Source organism: Sebastes umbrosus, chromosome 24 (genome assembly GCF_015220745.1).
Source record: "Sebastes umbrosus isolate fSebUmb1 chromosome 24, fSebUmb1.pri, whole genome shotgun sequence".
Lineage (NCBI taxonomy): Eukaryota > Metazoa > Chordata > Actinopteri > Perciformes > Sebastidae > Sebastes > Sebastes umbrosus.
Genome location: NC_051292.1, coordinates 15,515,313 through 15,537,505, shown reverse-complemented (window position 1 = coordinate 15,537,505; position 22,193 = coordinate 15,515,313). Strand labels below are relative to the sequence as shown.

Genomic DNA, 22,193 nt, shown 5'->3' with positions numbered 1-22,193 from the left:
AAAACTCTGGCATTATGAAATGTATATGTAGTTTTTGTTTTTTCAATTGTCTATGTATATGTCTATATCGAGAGTCAGCTTGTCCGTGCTGCGCTTCCATCGGAGCCAACGGACATAAAAGTGATGAGAAGAAATACTTTCAGGATATCATTTTTACCTGATTGGATTCAGTATTGTCTGTAAAGAAGGACAAATGTTCTGATTAAAGCTTTGCAGAACTATTTTCCTCAAGAAATTGGCTGGCTAAAGGTGGCTCTGATGCATTTAGAAATTTGTAAAAAATAAAAAATAAATAATGCCACAAAAAGTAATCCTTGCATTCACCCAGGCAGGTTTAATAATGAAATAACAGTTTCAGCATTCAAAAATACATAATTATACTAACATACTCAGCATGTTAATATTTAGATTCCAGTGCAACTTGCATGTTTTAAAAGGTACCATTGGAATGTATTTTAGTTTCAAGTATGATGCTTCTTATAATCACAAGTTGAAATGCTAATCTATATAGCATCCCATGAAGAAAATCAGTAACATATGAATATCTTGACCGTGGTTGTTAAAGTGTGAGTTAATGGCTGGCAGTACTGTAAAGCTGGATGCGTGTTATTTAACTCTTGATGCGTCCGTCCTCTCCGAGCCTGACGGCGCCGCCGGCCACCAGCTCCAGAGCGGCGGGGAATGCTCGGTGCTCGGCCTCTCGGATTCTGTCCGACAGACTGTCCTCTGTGTCGCCGCCCAGCACGGGCACCGCCTCCTGCACGATGATGGCTCCCGCATCCACCTCTTCCTGGTCAACAAAACAACGGCCGGTTAAATTAAATACACATTTCAGGGTCTGGACTGTTCACATTCAGGTTGCATGTGAGTTTAACACCTCACATGCAACCAATAACGTCACACACGCAGGGGACGGCCCATTGTTCCAAAAATACACACTGGAGTTGTTGGGAGTCCAGTGACTGCCAGACTCCATTAACATATTGCTCAATTTAACAGATCTGGCCTCCCCGTACTCCTAAATCATAAACGTACAACTCTGTATGACTCCTATGATGATTTGATCATTCACATTTTAAATGACTGACAAGTCAACGTTTCCTACTGTCGGAGCAAAATTTCCATTGACAGGTTGTTAAATTTAACGGAGTCGATCGTACCGGTAAACATCTACTCCTCCTTAAGGATAGTTTAGGATTTCTTACGACTAATAAACAGACATTAACTCATTCGGCGAACATGTTTGAACATTTTTAGCTCCTTGTAACGTGGAGAAATGTGATGTTTCCCAGATAAAGCCAGTCTGCCTTAACGGCACAGTTAACACATATTTGTAACTGCTAATTTATTTAATCCCAGTTCTACTGAGAGAAACACAGAATTTAGCTGAAGAACTCCGTCACTATGGAGAGAGAGGTTCTTTTTCATCTGTAGTTTCAACGGACCGCTCCGTGGCCATGTGATCGGATATGTATCAGAATTAAGACCACATATGAAAGTGGCCCAGAATCAGATTTATGTCACATGATAGCAAAATAAATCGGATTTGGGCCACATTTTCTTGCAGTGTTAACGTAGACAAACTTACTGCTACAAAGTGGACCGTGCAGCCGGTCACCCGCACCCCAGCCTGGAGAGCCTGCTTCTGGGCATTCACCCCCTTGAATGAGGGCAGCAGGGACGGATGGATGTTCAATAGCTTTCCTGTCACAATAACAGACAATGTTAAAGACATTCATGTGACCCCCACCACGTCATCAGAATGTTTTCATGTTTGATTTTCACACCGTTCCATTTCTTGACGAATGTTCCCGTGAGGATCCTCATGAATCCAGCCAGACACACCAGCTCCACCCCGAACTCCTCCAACACGCGATCTATGGTGCCGTCGAACTCTGCTCGGCTCCCATACTGTTTGTGGTCCACCACCTGAGTTGCGGTTAAACACACAAGATCAACTCCTGAGTGTCAGTAAAGTATTATTCTCCAATTACTCAGCCTCTTCATTCGATGCCTGTGGTCTCGAGGATTTTTGTGGTTCCGGTATATACATATATATAATATAATAAACTATAATCGTCTTGTAATGAGTAATGCATCAACTGTGTGTACCGGTAAATTAATCCTTTGGTCAATATCCTAATAATGGGTAATATCCTAAAACTTGAAAGTGGCGGTGGTTTAACTGGACAATGTAACTATCGGAAAATAATAGAGGGCGACTTCATTCATTTTTATTCAGGAACCATAATTTCTCAACTGTGTTTGGCTTCCTGGATTACACCACGCACGCTCCGAAACCTCGGCATAGCACGGAAGAGAGGTGCAAATAAAGTCATTATTATTATTGATATTTTTACCCGTGTCTGGATGCCGGCCAGCGATGCTCTCTTCAGGCCCTGAACTCCGGGTCTGTTGGAGATGACCACCGCGATCTCTGCAGAGCTGGACGGACGCTTGGCCTGCTCGATCAGCGCCTGCAGGTTGGTGCCTGGGACAAACAGGAAGTTACTGGTTACTACACAGACGTGTGAACGCTATCAATCTTCTTATCTAACTCTCGGCAACACAGCCAATATGCATCTTTCCCAAAATGTTGAACTACTCCTTTAAAAGGAACGTCTGGATGGATCTATTAGCAGAAATGGAATATATTAATCCTTACTCGTGTTTTCGTTAGTTTAGAATGAGCCCTTCATATCTACATAGGGAGCGGGAGCATGTTTCTGCCCAAAACGGACAAACCAAACACTGCCTCTAGAGAGAGCCTTTAGTGTGTTTACGTTACCTGAAGTTCTCCAACACGCTTGTGGGGTACTGAGTTGGTTGCAATCTGGAACCACGCCAAATCCTACACACTGTCCCTTTAATAGACTCAAATTCAATGCAATTTTTTATTTTTGCGAGATCAATAAAAACACACCCGTGCCAGAGATGAGAACAGCCACTCTGGTCCTCTTGCGTGGCGTGCTGCTGTCGCCGTGGCAACCGCCGTTGTGCTCGGCGCCGAGCTCTCCACTGGAAGCGGGTCCTGCGTTCAGCAGGCTGTGTTTCAGGTTGCGGACCGCCACCGGTTCTGCCCCTGCACAACAAACATCAATTTATTTCCATTCTATAAACTAGTTATTGTTTTTCTTCTTTCGTTTCAGTGTCTCACCGTGCTGCTTGTGGGCCAGTGAGCCCACGATCCAGGCCTCTTCATGAGCTTGAAGCTGGCGCAGGACCCTCTGAGCGTCCAGGGGGGCCACCACCAGCACTGCCCCCAGGCCACAGTTGAAGGTGCGGGCCATCTCCTCCTCGCTCAGACCGCCCTCCTTTTGGAGCCAGGAGAACACCGGGGGGATGCTCCATCGAGACGCATCTAGAGTCACGTTGAAACACCAAGTGCAAACATTAATGAGAAAGAGCTGAAATAAGAAGCACAAAATGATCCCAGCACTCCTACAATTTAGATTACTAGGTAATCATAAAGAAAAAAGAATTGATTGTCACCTTTCCAGATTGCTCTGGTCAACATTTGATATGCTTCATCTCACCTAAATCGACCGCCAGCTCTGGGGGCAGCACCCGAGGGATGTTCTCCAGGAGCCCGCCCCCTGTGATGTGAGCGTAGGCTTTGACGGCAGCGCTGCGAAGGATCGGCAGCAGCAGACGACTGTAGATCTTTGTCGGCGTCAGCAAAACCTCGCCTGGAGGCAGAGTTACAGTCAAAAATTTGGTGGGCATCAAGGGTTAAATGTCTTATTAATAACATTTTTATGTAGATGAATATTTTTAAATTATGAACTAATCATTGAAAAAATGTTGGCGGGTCCTAAATGAATGTTCTGTGGAATATATCAGACGTTTAGTTCCCGCCTCTATTGAGGATTGTGAGCCAATAGTAAAACAAAGTTGTATCTCTGGGTCGTCAGTTAGGCCCAATTCCAAACCACACCCTCACCCTACCCACTTCCACTCTGTTATATATACTGTATTTCTTATTTATATTTTCTTATGATTTCTCTATTTTTATAAATTTATATTTATATTCTAGAACGAGAGCAAACGTAACTCAATTCCCCCCCCCCCCCAAAAGATCAATAAAGTATTTGTGATTCTGATATTTGAAGTTTGTCCCGAAGTGGCCGCTGTATTGATCCCCTCCACCTTAAAGAAGGAGCTTCATTGAGCTGTGAGTGTGACTACAAACAGAGTTCACTCCAGTGGGAGGGTGGAGGGGCCGGAGTGGAATTGGGGCTTAGTGTGTGAAAAACAGATAAATGGCTGAGATTGATGGTAAGTGCCTGGAAACCACTTGTGAAGTAAATGCAGTGGAATGGGGAGGGAGAATGCGACATCTAGTGGCTGAATGTTATCAATGTTATCAACAGCACCTTTCAATATTTTAGGGCTGCAACTAACAATTATTTTTATTATGGATTAATCTGCTGACTACTTGTTTGGTCTGTAAAATGTCAGAAAAGAGTGAAACATGTGCCAATGTCACAAAGGCCCAGAATGACGTCCATGACAACCCAGATATATTCAGTTTACTATGATACACACTTGTTCATACTGTAAATATGGCAATTACTCCTGCTTTTTCTGCATTTATTTATTTGAACTATACTCCTACATTTTTATATGTTTGGTATTTTTTGTTTTGTTTTAAATGTGTTTATTTTTGTTGGTTATGATTGGAGCATATTGTTTTATGCTAAATGTCATTGTTTTGTGTTGTTAATTGATTTCCAGTAATAAATATATACATACATTTGCATAAAGCAGCATATTTGTCCACTCCCATGTTGATAAGAGGATTAAATACTTGACTAATCTCCCTTTAAGGTACATTTTGAACAGATAAAACATGTGTGATTATTTTTGCAATCTTTTGCATTGGCATCCCTAATTTTAATATATTTTTTTATGTGTGTGAAACAAATACACAAACATATAAAAACAGAGAAAATCCTCACATTTGAGAAGCTGAAACTAGAGATTATTTGTGTTGAAAAACGACTGAAAAACGTGAATGATTATTCTTTACTTGCTACCAAATTTCAATGCAAATAGACTGTTTTTCAACAAAAACTGCAACTTTTAGACTCTGGCAAAAGCCGATGATCAGAGCTGCAACGATTAATCGATTAGTCGTCAACTATTAAATTAACAGCCAACTACTTTGATAATCGATTCATCAGTTTGAGTCATTTTTTTAAGAAAAAGAAGGCAAAATTCTCTGATTCCAACTTCTTATTTTCTACTTTCTTTCCTCCTCTATAACAGTAAACTGAATATCTTTGAGTTGTGGACAAAACAAGACATTTGAGGACGTCATCTTGGGCTCTGGGAATCACTGATCGACATTTTTCACCATTTTCTGACATTTTATAAACCAAACAACTAATCGAGAAAATAATCGACAGATTAATCAACAATGAAAGAAGTCATTAGTTGCAGCCCTACAGATGATGGGAGGGAAAAATCCATCGGCCAAAGAAATAAAGATGCTCTTTAATTTTGAAAAAATAGCAATAAAACTGCAACTGAGGGCAAGACGAGTGTACAGATATACTGGAGGTGACTTACTGACAGTCTGTCCCGACTTGCCAAAAGGAGCCGGGGAGCTGTAGCTGAGGTCGGCCCTCTCCAGGACTTTGCGGACCAGGCTGAAGCCGTTGCTGTGGACCCCGGAGGAGGCCAGTCCAATCAGCAGGTCCCCCTCGGCGATGTCCCCCAGCCTGGGCAGCAGAGCCCCGCGCTCCACCGCTCCCACGCAGAACCCGGCCAGGTCGTACTCTCCTGGAGCGTAGACGCCCGGCATCTCTGCCGTCTCACCACCTGGACAAGTCCAGATACGTTTACATATATTTTGGTCCCAAAATGTGAGTAAACCGACTACTCGTCTCCTCTCTCACCCAGCAGGGCGCAGCCAGCCATCTCGCAGGCCTTGGCGATGCCGCCGACCACCGAGGCGGCGACGTCCACGTCCAGGCTGCCGCAGGAGAAGTAGTCGAGGAAGAAGAGCGGCTCGGCGCCCTGAGCCAGCACGTCGTTCACGCACATGGCCACCAGGTCCTGACCCAGACCGCCGTGCTGGCCGCACGCCTGGGCAATCTGGGGATACATATACTTGTTATCAAAACTACATTTGTGGGAGGTTTTGGCACCTTGACGGATTCAAACTTAAATGATAATGAGCTTCCAAGAGTCCATGAAATGAGGTCAAGGGATCACTTTGAAATGGCCATGACAGTTTCTCCTCACTAAAATGTAAGTTTGGAGCGTTATTTAGCCTCCTTCCCGACAAGCTAACATGACATAGTTGGTACCAATGGATTCCTGAGGTTTCCAGTAGAACTTCACTCTAGCTCTAAAACTTGCTACAGCCTCTGAAAGACAGTTAAGTCGGCCAGGATTGCAGGTCTCAGGGGGTTAAAAGATATGAAACCAGTGGACATAAAGATTAATATACATCAGCTGACAAATCTTTCATATTCTCCCCCGAAAAGGTGGATGAAGGAAGTGCACCTTGAGTTTGGTCCCCACTCCGTCCGTCCCAGACACCAGGATAGGGTCGACGAAACCCGCCGCCTTCAGGTCAAACAGCCCAGCGAAGCCTCCCAGTTCTGCATTACACCCTGGTTGGAAATCACAGCCATGGTTACCGCTTCATCCATTCTTTCTAATTTAGTTCATCTCGGCAAACACACAAAATTTAAAATGATTACTGAAAATACAGCTTTCTTAATGAGGAAACAAGTTATTCTAATCATTATTTAAATGAAGTTACCAGCGCGGGACGTTGCCTTGGCCAGAGGCTTGATCATGTCCACCAGCTTGTTGCCGGCAGCGATGTCCACCCCGCTGTCCTTATAGGTCAGACCTCTGTCAGAGACACAGTGAAACACCACACACTCAGCTACAACAAGTCTTAAAGAGGAGGCTTCAAAGTGTTAAAATCAGTAGGATTTCAAAGAAATACGAGGACACGAGTACATCCAAAGTGAAGTTTATTATTCATGAAGTTCAACAAACACAATACAGAAGCAGACAGGGAATGTTTTAGAGTTTTGTACCACACCTGTGTTGGTTCAGGTGGGCGATGGCCCGGTGGGCGATGTCGCGGCGGTACACGGCGCCCGGGAAGCCTATAGCCGTCACACCCCGATTGGCCGTCTGCAGGGCCGCCTCCAGGGACGGCCTGACCGCGGTGACGGTCAGCACCCTCCCGCCGCTGGACACCACGGCCCCGTCCTTCAGAGCTGTGCCGGCGTGGAAAACCTGCAGCCCCGAGTCCTGAACCTGGGACAAACCTGAGGATGAACACAAGGAGGTTTTTAGGTTGTAGCAGGCTCAGTTTTAAAGCTAGAGTGAAGGTACTGACATCATATGAAACTACAAAACCTCAGGAATCCATTGGTACCAACCAATTGGTGCCATGCTAGCTTGTCACGAAGGAGGCTGAATGACGCTCCAAACTTACGCTAAATTTTGGCGAGGAAGAACTGTCATGGCCATTTTCAAAGGGGTGACTTGACCTCTGACCTCCAGATATGTCTCCAGTCTCCCCTTTACAGACATGCCCACTTTATGATGATCACATTCAGTTCGAGTTTGCCATGTTATGATTGGAGCATATTGTTTTATGCTAAATGCAGTACCTGTGAGGGTTTCTGGACAATATTTGTCATTGTTTTGTGTTGTTAATTGATTTCCAGTAATAAACATATACATACATTTGCATAAAGCAGCATATTTGACCACTCCCATGTTGATAAGAGTATTAAATACTTGACAAATCTCCCTTTAAGGTACATTTTGAACAGATAAGTGTGATTCATTTGCAATTAATCGTGATTAATCATTGACAATCATGCGATTAAATATTTTAATGGATTGACAGCCCTAATTTTAATATATTTTTTTTTATGTGTGAGAAACAAATAAACAAATAAAAACTCCTCACATTTGAGAAGCTGAAACGTGAGACTATTTGTGTTGAAAAATGAATACATTTTGAAGAGATAAAAAAATGTGTGATTAATTTGCAATTAATCACACTTATATATTTTAATCGATTGACAGCCCTAGTAGATATATAAAAAATATCATATAAAAATACTAATAGAAAGGGTAAGGATAAATATTTTTTTAAGATTATAACAACTTTCAGAATGTCAAACACTCTCTGGTTTCAGCTTCTCAGTTGTGAAGATTTGCTGCTTTTCTTTGTTTTCTAGGACAATAAATTGAATCTCTTTGGATTTCTGACAAAACCAACAATCTAAATATATCAATTTGTGCCATGTACAAACTGAATACTAGTAAATATGGATATTTTACATGCCAAACAATTAATTCCCAGGATAAGCTGCATGTATAGATTGCATTTCTGTGTTCCCTGACAATGAAAAAAAGACAATTTAGTAGATGAAAAAGAAACCACTGGACAGAAATGTTGGCAAAGGAGTGTCTTGCGTACCTGTGATCTCTACTCCCTTCTTGTAGGAGCCGGGGTAACCGGCGCTGGCCATCACCACGGTGACTGCAGAGCTGTCCTGGTGCCACACGGGGGCGTTGGAGACCAGCTTGCCGTTCACGGTGTTCAAGATCACTTCATACAGGTCGCTCTTCAGAAGGGGCAGCAGCACCTGAAAGAGTGACGGCAGATGTTTGAAGTTTATTTCATGAGGAGATCCAGCGACGGGTGACTGGAGTCAAAGAAAAACCCACCTGACACTCCGGGTCTCCGAAGCGACAGTTGAACTCGAGGACCTTCAGCCCCTGCTTGGTCAACATCAGCCCTGCGTACAGCACGCCTGGAAAATAACAACAGAAAATATAGAAACTCACCATTGCAAACATTGGAAGAGATGCAGGGGGAAAAAGAAGAGCACTTGCCCACATAAGGAGTTCCCTCCTCTCTCATCCCGTCCACAGTCTTCTGAAGGACCGTCTCTCTGATCTGCTGCAGCAGCTCCTGGCTCACCTGCACAGCATCCAGAGTAGCATTAAACATGGCTGCACGCCCCTAGAATCCTAGAAATAATACAACAAAAAGTAGAGGAGAACCAGGCTGAGAGGAAGAGGAAGTGTGTACCTGAGGGGTGGGGCAGTAGGCCCCCATGCCACCGGTGTTCGGCCCCAGGTCGCCGTCCTGCAGCCGTTTGTGATCCTGCGCTGGAGGCATCGCAGCCACTGAGGAGCCGTCAGTGAAGCACAGACACTAGAGAACGAGAGGGAGAGGGGTTAATATCCTAATTTTATACAAAGTTATACCTTAAAGGGATAGTTTGGGTGTTTCTCAGTGGGGTTGTATGAGGTACTTCTCCATAGTCAGTGTATTACCTACAGTAGATGACGGTCGGCACGCCTCCAGTTTGGAGAAACAACGGGATGTAATGTACTGCAGTGGATGGGGGCAGCAGCAAAACGTATTTTAGCCACTCGCCTTGCGACAGCTATACAGTTTATCTTTCTTTCTCGCCAAAGCAACCAGACTCCATTGAAAAAAAAACGTTTTTTCACCTCGCAGGATACGGAGGTCTACCGCTGCCTCCATCGGTTACTTTGTTTGTGTTGTTGTGTGACTTTGGTGAATCCAAACTAACCCTTTAAAGTCACACAATAACACAAACTAACTAGCCGATCGAGGCAGCGGTAGACCAGCAACCCACCGTGTTCTGCGAGGTAAAATTACAAGTTTTTTCAAAGGAGTCTGGTACTTATTTTTGATTGTATTTACCTTCGTTTGCAGTTTATTTTCAGTACTTTGACATTATGTTATTCTATTGTTCTTATTCTATGTGCATTATTTTCATGTTATGTTGGGGTGGTTAGGGATGCGATGGAGGGAGAGCCTTTATGTGTTGATGTGACTATGTTGATTGTTATTAACACTATTATTTATGTGCTTAAATGTTTGTGATCTTCCGTGTTTTGTGCCAAATGAGATGGTGCATCTCAATGGGTTCATCCTCATGGTGAAATGGAGAGAGCATAGATGGATACAACTGCTTCAGTTCCCTGTCAGAAAGGTGAGGGCAAGGTGAAGTGGTGAAAATATTTTAAATCTAGCGTACACTTAAACTGATATGGATCTTTTTTAGGAGTCTAAAATCCGTTTTGCTGCTGCCCCCGTCCACATGTACATTGCTTTGCTCCCGTGCTGGTACTCCTGTCCGCCGACCGTCATCTACTGTAATCCACTGACTATGGATAAGTACCTCATACGACCCCCCTTCAAAACACCCAAACTATCCCTTTAAAGAGGTAAAGTTGGCTCAGTTCTGTTATGGATTCCACTGAAAAAAATGGTTTGACTCACAGACACTTCCTCTCCCTCCAGCAGCTCTTCAACCACCACCGTCTCTCCTGCAGATCCAAAGGCCCGGTCCTGCAATGTCAAAAAAACAAGGTTTACCTTTGAACACGAGGAAACTGTGGACACTGGAAGATTTGGTTCCCAAAAAAAAAATCCTGAAAGGAGCTTCACACAATCATCAACCTTTATATCAATTAATTGCTGGCTAGAAAATAACATTCGCTGCAGAATTTAATTATTATGTATAAACCCGAGCCAATAAAAGAATCCACAGACTGGTTGGGGAAAGTTAAACAGCCTTTAAAACATACTGGTAATTGAATCCAATTTGATTCTAGTGGGACTGATCTGTGGTCAGCTGCCAGATCTCGATGAAGGTGGGCTTCACTACACTCATTTTTCTTCTTCCTCAGCAAAACATTTTGCTAAATACTGCAGGACATTTTCTTTACTTTCCACTCCTTGCTAATAGAACTGCCAAGGATGAATGACACAGAAATAGGCTGTATTAGAAACCACATACTAAACTAGTAGCACATACTGATTTGGCCAAAATGCAGTATGCAGTATGCCAAATCAGGATGTCGTACTAATTTGGAAAAAATCTCCAGTTTGCATCGGACCAGTCTACCTCACCTGCTGTATCCCACAATGCAACGCGCTGGACCGCTACAGGCTACGGTTACAACAACAGCAGCAGAAAACGGCTTGTTTTTTACATTTTTTGTAGATATTTCATCACTAAGTTCACTTCTGAGGCGAGAAATCAACTGTGTAGTTTTTGAATATTGGCAGTTTTACGATATTAGATCGAACATTTGCTCCAACGTTTTCGAGTTTAGAAGCTCCACAAACTGCCGTGACAGCTAGGTATAGCGCCTGCCAGGGTCACTACCTCTCTAGCCAGGCGGTCACGCTCACAGACCGCTGTGAGCTGGATGGAGCTCTCTAGAGACCGGTCTGTAGACGAGCGGCTTTTATTTCCTTGTTGAAGGATAGTTTGTTTAAATATCACAACACAGATGTCCCTTATAAACTTATAACTCGCTCACCAGCTGGCCAGTGACGTTCACAGCGCAGCTACAGAGCGTACGTACTACTAGTATAGTACGAGGTTGTACTACTAGTATATTATGAGGTTATAATACAGCCATAGTCTCGTACCTTCATGATGTCCATTACAGCCTGACAGGCCTCGTCCTGGTCTTTCGCCACGATGACTCCCTTCCCCGCTGCCAGCCCGCTGGCCTTCACCACCAGCGCCGGGAAGTCGGCCCTGGAGACCCCAAAACAACCACATCAACTCAGTAACGTGCAGTAAGAATCAACATCTCACAGAAAACACATCTGGAACAGATGCTGCATCGCTGATACGGAGCTTTTTTTTGTGTGTGCGGACCATTTAACATTTGCAGTGCACAATATTGTTTTATGGAATATGGCAGCTGTTGTTCTGCCCAAGATGGTTTATACGACCAAAGAAATGACTTTCACTGAGTAAAGAGGGGCTGCAACTCTTACGGTGGATTGTTTGAGGAAAGGCAATCATCACATCTTAGATCATTAACTCATGAAACCATCTGAGGAACGAAACCTCAGAGGAGATATCATTTCCTATTACGGTGCAAATTTTGTGTGTTTAATGGCTCTGAAAACAAAACTTTGCTGCTGGAAATCAAAATGGTGTTATTGTTTTACCATAAAAAGTGAGAAGCATGCATGTAGCACTTTCTTCCCTCTGCTAATTACTTCATTTATTAATCAGCTAGACAATGATTAAGGATATGAAGGACTCCACCTCTGTGGACATTTTTAAAAGAAACCTTTAGACGCATCTTTTTAGCTTTTACTTAACCTCTTAAGCCCTAAAGGTGTTGAAAGGTGTGCTTCTCCGAGACAGACATACCCAAAATAAATCAAGAGTAGCTCCACAACTACCAGGTCTATATGCATGATCTCGGTCTCTATGGATCGGTAAGAACTCAGAGAATTCATCCCCAGTGTCAGTTATATTGTGACTGTTACTATGAAAGAATTGCCATTTTTATCCTCACACACAATGGAGCCTTTGGCCATGACATTTACCCTGTGCATCATCACATTTTACCATTGTGCACAGTAGAAAATCAATACAAATTGTATAATTTTGACTCCAAACGGAGTAGTTTTATTATGATAATGAAATATGATCAAGTAAAACTTAGATAATAACAAATAAGATCAATAACAATGACTATTATATAGCGGACTATTTTTCCTCATCTTCAAGATCTTTAGACCGCGATGGAAACGCAGACAATGGGCTGAAGGAACCTTTTAGTTCCCAGAACTAAAATGAGCAGGAACTTTGTGGTGGAAACCCAGCTCTAATCTACCACAGCGGGCCAAAATGAACACTGTACTGACGTGCGGATGTAGTTGCAGGCCTCCTGGGGGTCGGTGAAGGAGCCGTAACGCGCCGTGGGGATGCCGTGACGCTCCATGAATTCCTTGGAAAAGCTTTTGCTCGCCTCCAGCTGAGCGGCTTTGGCGGAGGGGCCGAAGCAGGGCACTCCTGCCGCCGTCAGGTCGTCTACGATACCTGGAAGAGACGTTAAGGTTGAGGGAAAGAGACGACGGAGAAAGGACCACCAGTTAGATGTGATGGAGCTCACTCACCTGCTGCCAGCGGTACCTCGGGTCCGACCACAACCAGCCCCACGTGATGATCCTTGCAGAACTGAGCCAAGATGGCGTGGTTACTCACCGATACCTCTGCATGGAGAGAGAGAGAGTGGAAGGATCATTTACATTCTTCATGCTATAACAACAATATGTCATTGATTCAGTGTTAATTCACACGTTTCTATGTGAACGTACTTCTCTTCACCTTTCACATGGGTGTCATAAATGTAGTGCTTTTATTGAAACAAAAAGATAAAACATTTGGGTCCAAACAATATAGAAAAAAATTACAAAAGAATATTAAAAGATGATTAACACCACAGAATCCCACCAGTCATTTATTAAGACACTAAGGAGTCACAGTAGTTATGAATGATATGAAGATCAAACCATCTTTTGGGGATGTAAGGAAGAAATTTATAATGTATTATTCTAGAGTTTAAAATTCAAATGAATAAAGAATAAAAAACTAAATGCCCTCATACAACTATATAATACCTTGTTTGTGTGTAAATATGACTTTTTATCTGGGGTTACGGGCCAGATTTTGTTCCCTTTGGACAGAGCAGTTGTTTCCCCCTGTTTACAGTCTTTATGCTAAGATTCTTCTCATCTATTCTTCAGCCAATAAGCGTATTTCTAAAAACGTCAAAATATTCTTTTGGGGAGTAAATTCTATAGCAAATAAGCCATAATATTCACTGGTTCGAGATCCGAAAATGTTAACCCTTTGAACTCTGCAATAGAAATTAAACAGTTTTGTTTTCTACTATTATTATTTCTTCAAACCATGATCGCTACTGACCCATTCAGATGTATAAACGTGTACAGTATGTGCACTAGATGTGTGTTTATTATTTATATACATTTTATTCAATATGTTTTGTTTTTTTTTTTACATATTTTTTGTTTATTCATTTTTCTTTATTATTTCAATCATTACTTTGAATGCAATTTTTTTTAAATAATTATTTTATAGACCACACAGTTTATTGAATAATGGAGAAAATAAAACACTGATTAATATACAATTACAATAATTGCAGCCCTAACTGATTCTGAACTGAGCTTCGAGGTGTATGGTGGTGGGTTTGTTTGTCATCCCAGATGTTAATGGATTTGGTGTTTGTATTTACCAGAGTTGCTGATCTTCCCACAGTTGGCCGTGCCTGCGTTCCCCGGGGCCACCAGGACTTGCTGAATCTGCGGCGACTGGGCCAGCTTCCAGGCCAGCGCGTGCTCCCGTCCACCGCCGCCGACCACCAGCACCCTCTCTGCCATGGCGCCTTAGTGACGAGAAAAAACATTCACACCTTCACAGCTATTCTGCAGAGCGGCTTCTCAGTCGCTTTTGTAAAGTAGCCATTTAATTGCATGCAAAGATTGACCTATAACAAAAGGCTGTGACGAAGCATTGACCTTTTTCGAGGCCCGGGGTCTTACATTATCTTGTAACGCCACACTAACACGGATCCAATCAAGTAGAACAAAAACACAAGTCAACAATTAAATGGCATGGTCGCCGGGCAAGGCCGAATCACCAGCAACTGCTCATTTACATGAAAAAACTAATCAGGTTGATATACAGTAAACTATTCACAGTTTTTTCGGTCATGCAAGTATTTCTTTTATCATTTGCACTTCTAAGGGATAGAAAATGATGATTTTGCAGCCATCTAAAGTGTGATTAACAGAGGATGTCACACTTAGCCTCAGAGTGTCCACTCAACAGAAACCTCATGACACACATTTGGATCAATATAATCTCATCAGTGGTATAAAAACCTGATTTATTTGACTGGTTTTGGGGCTTATTTGTCCTCCTGAATATCCTTAACTAAAGCAAAAGACTCACTATATTCACTCTCATCTCCAAAATTAGGGCTTCACAATTAATCGAATATTAATCGTGATCACAATTTTGGCTTCCCACAATTAAATGAACACGATCGACTGCAATACTGGCGTTTCAAGTGTGTGCTCATAGAAAACTGTAACTAATATTGATCTCAATATTCATCAAAATAATCGTGATTATAATTTTGGACATAATCCTGCAGCCCTGCCCTAAAATGTCACCTTTAACACTACAAGCGTAAACCATTTTACATACAGAACAAGGCGAAAAGACCCTCTAACCCCTATCAACTCAAACAAACTTGGGTCAGAGGTCAAACCACCCCTATCTGCAGTGACCTGAGGATTGTGCAAGACCTGTATGTGCATTTACATTGTCAATAATGTGCCTTGAACACCACTAGGATGCAGATACAGTACAAAGGGACGAGTGTTGCCTTTTAATTGAAATTATTCCTCTCATGTGACTCACATGTCAGAGAGCAAATCAGATGCATGAGGTCTAACAATGTATGAGTTTCTAAACAGGAAAAAAATAAAAAATATGAGATCAGATGAGCATCTGTGATAACTTTACTGTACTGTTTACACTTTTCTTATCATACTGTGTGTGAGTACTTTTATTTTACAACATAATTAGAGCTTCACAAAGCTACTAAAATCTTAACTTGTGTAAAAGATGTCTAATATTTACTTACAGTATGCATCAACCATATGGCTGCACATGCACTTATTGAGCAGGTTAACAGGATGAATGGTGTTGTCTATATCCTGAAAAACATGAAATTAATTTACTTTACTTAATAAACTAACTTCAGTGTTTTTTCTGTACAAGCTAGTAAAGTAAGTAAGTAAGTAAGTAAGATGCATTTATTCTGCTTTTGTATGAAAATAACAGTTATGACATTTTGAGCAACATTAGTACATAATCAACTGGTTAAATGAACACCACACGTGCTGCTTAAACACTCACCTGTGTGTGTTAGTGGATGTGTGGACCAGGAAATAGCCGGTGCCCGGTTCGGTTCGGTTCAGGACAGCAGTCAGAAAGTTGTCCTATGCTCTGCTCTGCTCTGCTCTGCTCTGCTCTTAGCCTGCACACTGACCGTGGATATACAAGGCCTATGGAAGGAGGTTGTGACACGTGTCTCGGGGTTTGGTGGCATGCGCAGTGTAACTCAAACTGCGCTACGATTGGCTCAATTTCGACCAGATTCTACTGCGCATGTGCAATACCCCGAAATATGACGCGTTGATGACGCTTGTCTTAGCCTCCTTTCCATAGGCCTTGAGTAGATAGAAAGTTAAGTTGTGTTCTCATCTCACCACACACACACTTACACACTTACACACACGCACCACGTGGATCCAATAGAACACAATGACGTACGGAGCTAAAAGCAAACATTAGCTAAAGTGCTAATTAGCATAAAAACAGTCGAATTCGTCATTGTCAATGTTTGATTCTTACCTTTATCTGCACACCAACATGTTTGTTTGGCGAGTTTGGGGATTTTTCAACTTCCTAGGGGTGTAACTGTCGAGTGCATCATGGGTATTGTAGTTAATTTAGTAATTGCGGTTTGTCGTGCCAAAGTTCGGTAGTTGCTCGAAGGGAGCCAGCAAACTGGGGGAAACTGTCGCGACAGTTTTAATAGTAACTAATTTCTTTTAATTAATTCATTAAAATTTTGATTTACTTTTAATTAATTTGTGCAACTAATTTCGCAATAGATTTCTCAATTTGCAGGCTTCCTTCTCGATACCACCCAAGAAAAAGGTCTTACAGCTTCACCTCGCTTTCAAAATAAAAGTATTTTTTCTGTTTATTTCATCGTTACACAAAATATTTTTTAAATAAATTAATTTATTTACAAATAAATTATAAATAACTGGCAGAAACTGTAATAATAGGCATCCACTCATTTTCATTAATTTTAATTAACTAAACTAATTACTTTTAATTAAGTCATTAAAAAATAATAATTTAATTTTAATTATTTTATGCAACTAATTTCATTGTGCAAACAGACAATTGTTTAACTGTTTTTTTTCGTCTTTTCCTTTCATTACATTTTATTTGTTGTATAATTCATTTTTATATTATTTTCATACTGTGAAATATATTTACAGATTTTTTTTGTAATGAAAAATCTGAATGTTTGAACTTTGAACTTTGTAAATAAAGTATTTTTAAAAAGACAATAACAAAGATGAGTCATTAAAGGAAAAATACTTTATGGCATAAAGTCATATATTAAATTATTGGTACAATAAGGATGTTATTTGGCACTACTAGTACTGCCAAAAGCACGTATGGAGAGTAACTAAGTGCATGTACTAAAGTACTCTACTTCAGTATAATTTGATTTACTTTCTTTACTTAACGAGAGTATCTAAATACTTCTTCCACCATTGTGCCAACAGCCACCATTCAACCCTCCATATAATCCTATAATTTATTGCATCCTACTACACACAGTACATTGGACAATGGCCATATTAACATATAATATACCTGACTTTAAGTATGGAAAAGTGAGCTGGCTCTGAGGAAAAACAGATGGATATTATTCTTTAATTGTGCCAACATCTAAGTACGCTGGCTGTAATGACTCTACCGCCGTCGGTGCTTAATGTGGCCTTTGGAGCAATCAGAGTGTGCTGATCCATCCCGACATAACAGCTCTGAAATATAAGCTGGAGCTCTGCCATTTATCGCTTTGAAAAGAAATCAATATGTTCTGAAAGTCAATCCTAAAGTTAACTGGAAGACGGTGTAAAGTGGCCAAATAGGGACTGATGGGATCTGCTCTCTAGTTAAGCAGCAGGGAGCAGATGAGGTAAATCTTTCACACAGTGAGTTACATGATGGCATAGATGTAGTAAAAAGAAGCATGAATGCTTCCTTTCTTCAACTGACACCAAACCCTTAATAACGCATGGTAAAAAACATAGATGATGGTGTGTTGGTGGAAATATTTGCAGCTGACAAATGAAGACCCACATGTGGGTCCCTTTAGATCATTTGCACACATCTGTAATACTTTTACTGTGCAAATATTTGTTTGTCTCCAACCTGCCATTTGCAACAATTGTCGAGACAACATCCTGTTTGGCAAAGACTACGATCTCGTCTTCTACCAGGCTGTGATCGAGGCCTGCGCTCTCTCAGACGACCTCAACGTACGATTACTGTTCTCAAGGCGTCAGTACAGATATCTGCAGATCCAAAACACTAGGATCAAGTTTTATCAGTTTTATTTTTCACATCACAATAAATAAGTCCATGTGTGTCAGTCCTGTCACAACAACGGTAGCTCAGGAGCATTGAGGAGTTCTTGTCCTAACTCTGACTCTCGTAGGGCGAAGAGCGTGACGCCTGAACTGTACGCCGCGGGGATCGTGATGTGTGTTAATTTGGGTTGTTCCTGCTCCTCTTCGAGGGCCATCTGCCTCACTTGACCTAATAGGAAGAAAATAGGGGTGAAAAGATGTTTAAGCAGATGAAAAATCTGCATAAATCGGCATAAATAAAACCCTAATTAACTGCGTCTACCCTCGATATCCAGGGCTTTCCACTGCGGGTCTGATAAGCTGGACAGACGGCAATCTGGCGTCAGTCTCTGCAGGACGTCTTCTCGACGAATCAGCAACACAGATTCACTGCACAGTCTCTGGTGCACCTCTGCCTCGCTTCCTAAAACAGGTAATTAATATATATTCAAATAAATATATATATTTGCTTCCTAAAAAGATAATTAATATATATTCAAATATACATATATTTTATTATTTATATATATATATATATATATATTTTTTTTTATTATTATTTATATATATACATATTCTTTTATTTATTTATATATATATATTTATTTTTATTATTATTTATTTATATATATATACATATTTTTTTTATATACATATTTATATATTTATATATATACATTTATTTTTTATTATTTATTTATATATAAATATAAATAAATAAATATATATAAATAAATAAAAATATACACATAAATAATATATATATATACATAAATAAATAAGATATATCTATAAATAAATAAACAAAAGAAAAAAAAATATATACATATATATATAAATAAATAAATATATAAATACATAAATATATATGTATATATAAATATATATATGCATCAACATCAGGAGATTCTCCTGAAAAAGTTGTGTCTTACTCACCTACATCTAAAGGATTGGTCATGAAAACAGCATTAGGTGCAACGCCAAATATGAGCTGATGGTGCCAGGCGTCAGGCACCTCCTCTCCCTCGGGCACAGCCAGCTGCATGTTCATGGTCGCCACGGGAACGGCACCTCTTCGGATCCAGCGTGCGAGCCAGGGGACCAGTCTGACCAGCCGCCGAGGGTGCAGGTGGAAGAAGCGACCCATGACCTTCCCCACGCTGGCCTCCTGTGCTCCTCGGATGAGCTGAGCGTGGGTCGCACCTAAAAGGAGTCAGTTTTTCATCACCTTATTATTTTTTACTTTGTCTAAGATCAATGATTACAAGTTTCTTTTCCATCTCACGTGTGACAACAGCTTGAGCTAAACGCCTCAAATGTCGATGCAAAAAAAAAAATTGTGTTACAGTGCTGAAAAAGTCAATTACAGTGGCTCCTCTGAGAGACATAAAACTCTTTGTCTAATTCAAGAGGGTACTTTTGAATTTGCCTTGTTGGCAGTGCAGCCAGCTGTCACGCTGGCAGGAAACCGCACTTATGGGTTCAAGACATTACGGAGCCTCGTTCGGCGGGGAAGTTATAGCCTCCGCTAACATCTGTGACACCTGAAATGGAGTCTCTGCGGGCCCGGTTAAGATATGCCACCTATACAAAGTCATGCTTGCGTATTAATATTTCATTAGCTGAAATGTCACAGAACAGTGTGGAGCTCTGAGCTCAAGTGTTTAAAGCTGCCAATTTAGTCAAGTTTCGTCAAACAATGTAAGAAATCTTTTAAAATGTTACCGTCCAAATTCATTGTGAAGTCTAACAATTAAAAAAAGCCACTTTCAGACATGGAATATATAATATTTCTGGCTTTATCTACCTGGTAAAGTGATGTTTTTTTGTCCATTAAGTTACATTGCTGGTGTGTTCTTTAACTTATTTTATTTTCTTTCTGCATAAGAGATCATAATTCAGTGATACATTTATTATCGTGGATGGCAGAACAAAATGTTAATTGAATCTGTCTCTACACTGTATTATAGACATACTTTGCTTTGTTTATATCTGTCTGGCATGCTCTTACCAACGTGCTTTTTTATTAGGGCTGGCGATACGATACGTATCACGATACAGGGGTAACGATTCAATATATTGCAATAACACATTTATACTGCATGCAAAAAAATGTATGGTTTTTGCCCCAAAACTGTGATTATCATAAAGTGAGCATGTCTGTAAAGGGGAGACTCGTGGGTACCCATAGAACCCATTTACATTCACATATCTGGAGGGTTATGTACTTAAAATATCCAAAGTACTTTAACTGAAGCTGTAAGACAAATGTAGTAGAGTAGAAGTAGAAAGCTGCATAAAATGGAAATACTCAAGCAAAGTACAAGCATCTTGAATATGTACTTAAGTGCAGTACTACTACAATACTGCCACAAAGGTGATGACAAATCTAGGGGTATATTTACCGGCTTCACTCCGGGACAGCAGGTAGTCGGGCAGCGGTGACTCAGTCCTCCTCAGGCGTGTTTGGACGCAGCGGTCCGCCTCCTCGGGGGCCACGTCCACACCGAGGGCCCTCAGCACGTCCACCACGGCCGTGGCCCCGCAGGCTGACGCTCCGATCTGCAGGGTCTGCCTCTCCAGAGCCTCCTGGAAGGACCACAGCATGGCTTCATCTGCTCCTGTCTGCTCCTCCTCATCATCACCACCTCCATGGAGCTGCTCACACACTGACTCCATCTGAGAGCCTCACCTGGAAACACAAGGGGTTAACATTACATTATATTATATACAATCTCTTGTGCATCTGTGTGAAGTGCATCAATGCATGTAGTGTACAATTTCATTTCAGTGCAAAAATAGTTCAATATGAGCTAAATGTACCCACTTAAAGGGTTCAAAATAATGCATACATACATCATGACTGTTATATATATATACATGTGATAATCCTGCTCACATTCACAACTATAAGTCTCCTTCTTGTTTTAATCTCAATAAGCACTATAATACACTTGCATTAGTGCCTTGACAGAGGTATAATACATAACTTCTTACCATCTCCCACAGTGACAGACAGCAGCCAACAGCGACAATAACAAACAAGCAGTGCGCATGCGCAAACTACACGTGGTTCTTCCTTCTGTGCTTCTGTGTTTACCTGCTGGACAGAGAGGCAGAGGGACACCTAGCACCCCTGCTGGCCAACTTCAGCCATGACAAATGATAAAGAAGCACTGAGGGAACACATCTGTACAAGTTTAACTCCACAGTAAAAAAAATCTATCTATGATCAAAAATATAAGACATATCTAAAGTAACCATTCTCAAGATTAAGTACAAATACAGACTGTTGTTGGATGAGAAGTTGCATCTCACGAATATATCTGTGGCTCATTTGAAGTTAATGTGAGATTTTGCACATTATGCACATCAGACATATTTCTTTCTACCACTTTTTATTTTTATTGTATATATTTTGTTCTAGTTGTTTGTCACCACTGTTATGTAGTCATATGATTCTGTATATTCTCTTCTTGCACTGTATATGATCTATTTTTGTTATGATTGTGTAGTCTTAATTTGTGCAAAATAAATAAACAACATTTTTTTAAAATAGAAATAATGAAAGAATATTGTATTTTTTTAAAGTACTTTTCAGGTTTAGAATAGACGTATCGTACGTATGTGGGTGTATATTGACTTTTTTGACGTTTGGTTTGGGCACAAATGTTAAAAACACACCCACCAGTTTTCAACTTTGAATTTCAGGCTTAAATTAAATCTCCAACATCAATCGATAATAACGCAAATATCGTTTTAACGCCACTAATTTCTTTAACGCATTAACACAACTTGTGGTAATTTTTAGGTTGTACTGGGTTCAGTTTTGAAGCTAGAGTGAAGATACTGGTATCATATGAAACTAGAAGGAATTCATTGGTACCAACCATGTCATACTGGCTTGTCGGGAGGTTAAATAATGCTCCGAAGTTAGGCTAAATTTTGGTGAGGAAAACCTGTCATGGCCCTTGACCTCTGACCTCCAGATCAGTGAATGTAAATGGGTTCTATGGGTACCCACGAGTCTCCCCTTTACAGACATGCCCACTTTATGATAATCACATGCAGTTTGGGGCAAGTC

At 41.0% G+C, this 22,193-nt stretch overlaps 2 protein-coding genes across 3 annotated transcripts; both read right to left on the bottom strand.

Annotated features, from left to right (window-relative positions):
* Positions 1-308: 308 nt before the first annotated feature.
* gart (phosphoribosylglycinamide formyltransferase) lies at positions 309-16,447 on the bottom strand. Of its 2 annotated transcripts, none has more exons than XM_037762482.1 (23): positions 16,305-16,447; positions 15,807-15,934; positions 14,113-14,262; positions 12,971-13,066; positions 12,719-12,893; positions 11,477-11,588; positions 10,316-10,384; positions 9,089-9,214; positions 8,890-8,977; positions 8,722-8,807; positions 8,471-8,639; positions 7,070-7,301; positions 6,779-6,873; positions 6,517-6,626; positions 5,904-6,102; positions 5,575-5,826; positions 3,537-3,689; positions 3,158-3,361; positions 2,924-3,082; positions 2,361-2,491; positions 1,788-1,929; positions 1,589-1,704; positions 309-790 (listed from the first exon to the last, which is right to left on the bottom strand). In XM_037762482.1, the coding sequence occupies exons 3-23, from the start codon at positions 14,255-14,257 to the stop codon at positions 611-613; spliced, it is 3,039 nt and encodes a 1,012-aa protein (XP_037618410.1). In that variant the 5' UTR covers positions 14,258-14,262; positions 15,807-15,934; positions 16,305-16,447; the 3' UTR covers positions 309-610. The 2 variants fall into 2 exon arrangements, with proteins under 2 accessions (XP_037618410.1, XP_037618409.1); XM_037762481.1 differs by having other exon boundaries at positions 15,807-15,955; positions 16,305-16,431.
* Positions 16,448-18,082: 1,635 nt separating this feature from the next.
* Positions 18,083-21,266, bottom strand: LOC119483996. Its single transcript, XM_037762550.1, has 5 exons — positions 21,107-21,266; positions 20,515-20,801; positions 19,046-19,312; positions 18,393-18,533; positions 18,083-18,299 (listed from the first exon to the last, which is right to left on the bottom strand). The coding sequence occupies exons 2-5, from the start codon at positions 20,786-20,788 to the stop codon at positions 18,139-18,141; spliced, it is 843 nt and encodes a 280-aa protein (XP_037618478.1). The 5' UTR covers positions 20,789-20,801; positions 21,107-21,266; the 3' UTR covers positions 18,083-18,138.
* Positions 21,267-22,193: the final 927 nt, after the last annotated feature.

Excerpts from the sequence above, each read along its gene's own strand:
- LOC119483996 (XM_037762550.1), bottom strand. The coding sequence starts at position 20,788 with ATGGAGTCAGTGTGTGAGCAGCTCCATGGAGGTGGTGATGATGAGGAG. Across the intron at positions 19,313-20,514 it reads GCTGTCCCGGAGTGAAGCCG|GTGCGACCCACGCTCAGCTC; the intron begins GTAAATATACCC and ends GACTCCTTTTAG. Across the intron at positions 18,300-18,392 it reads GAAAGCCCTGGATATCGAGG|GTCAAGTGAGGCAGATGGCC; the intron begins GTAGACGCAGTT and ends TCTTCCTATTAG.
- gart (XM_037762482.1), bottom strand. The coding sequence starts at position 14,257 with ATGGCAGAGAGGGTGCTGGTGGTCGGCGGCGGTGGACGGGAGCACGCG. Across the intron at positions 12,894-12,970 it reads CGAGGTACCGCTGGCAGCAG|GTATCGTAGACGACCTGACG; the intron begins GTGAGTGAGCTC and ends CGTCTCTTCCAG. Across the intron at positions 3,362-3,536 it reads AGAGCTGGCGGTCGATTTAG|ATGCGTCTCGATGGAGCATC; the intron begins GTGAGATGAAGC and ends ACGTGACTCTAG.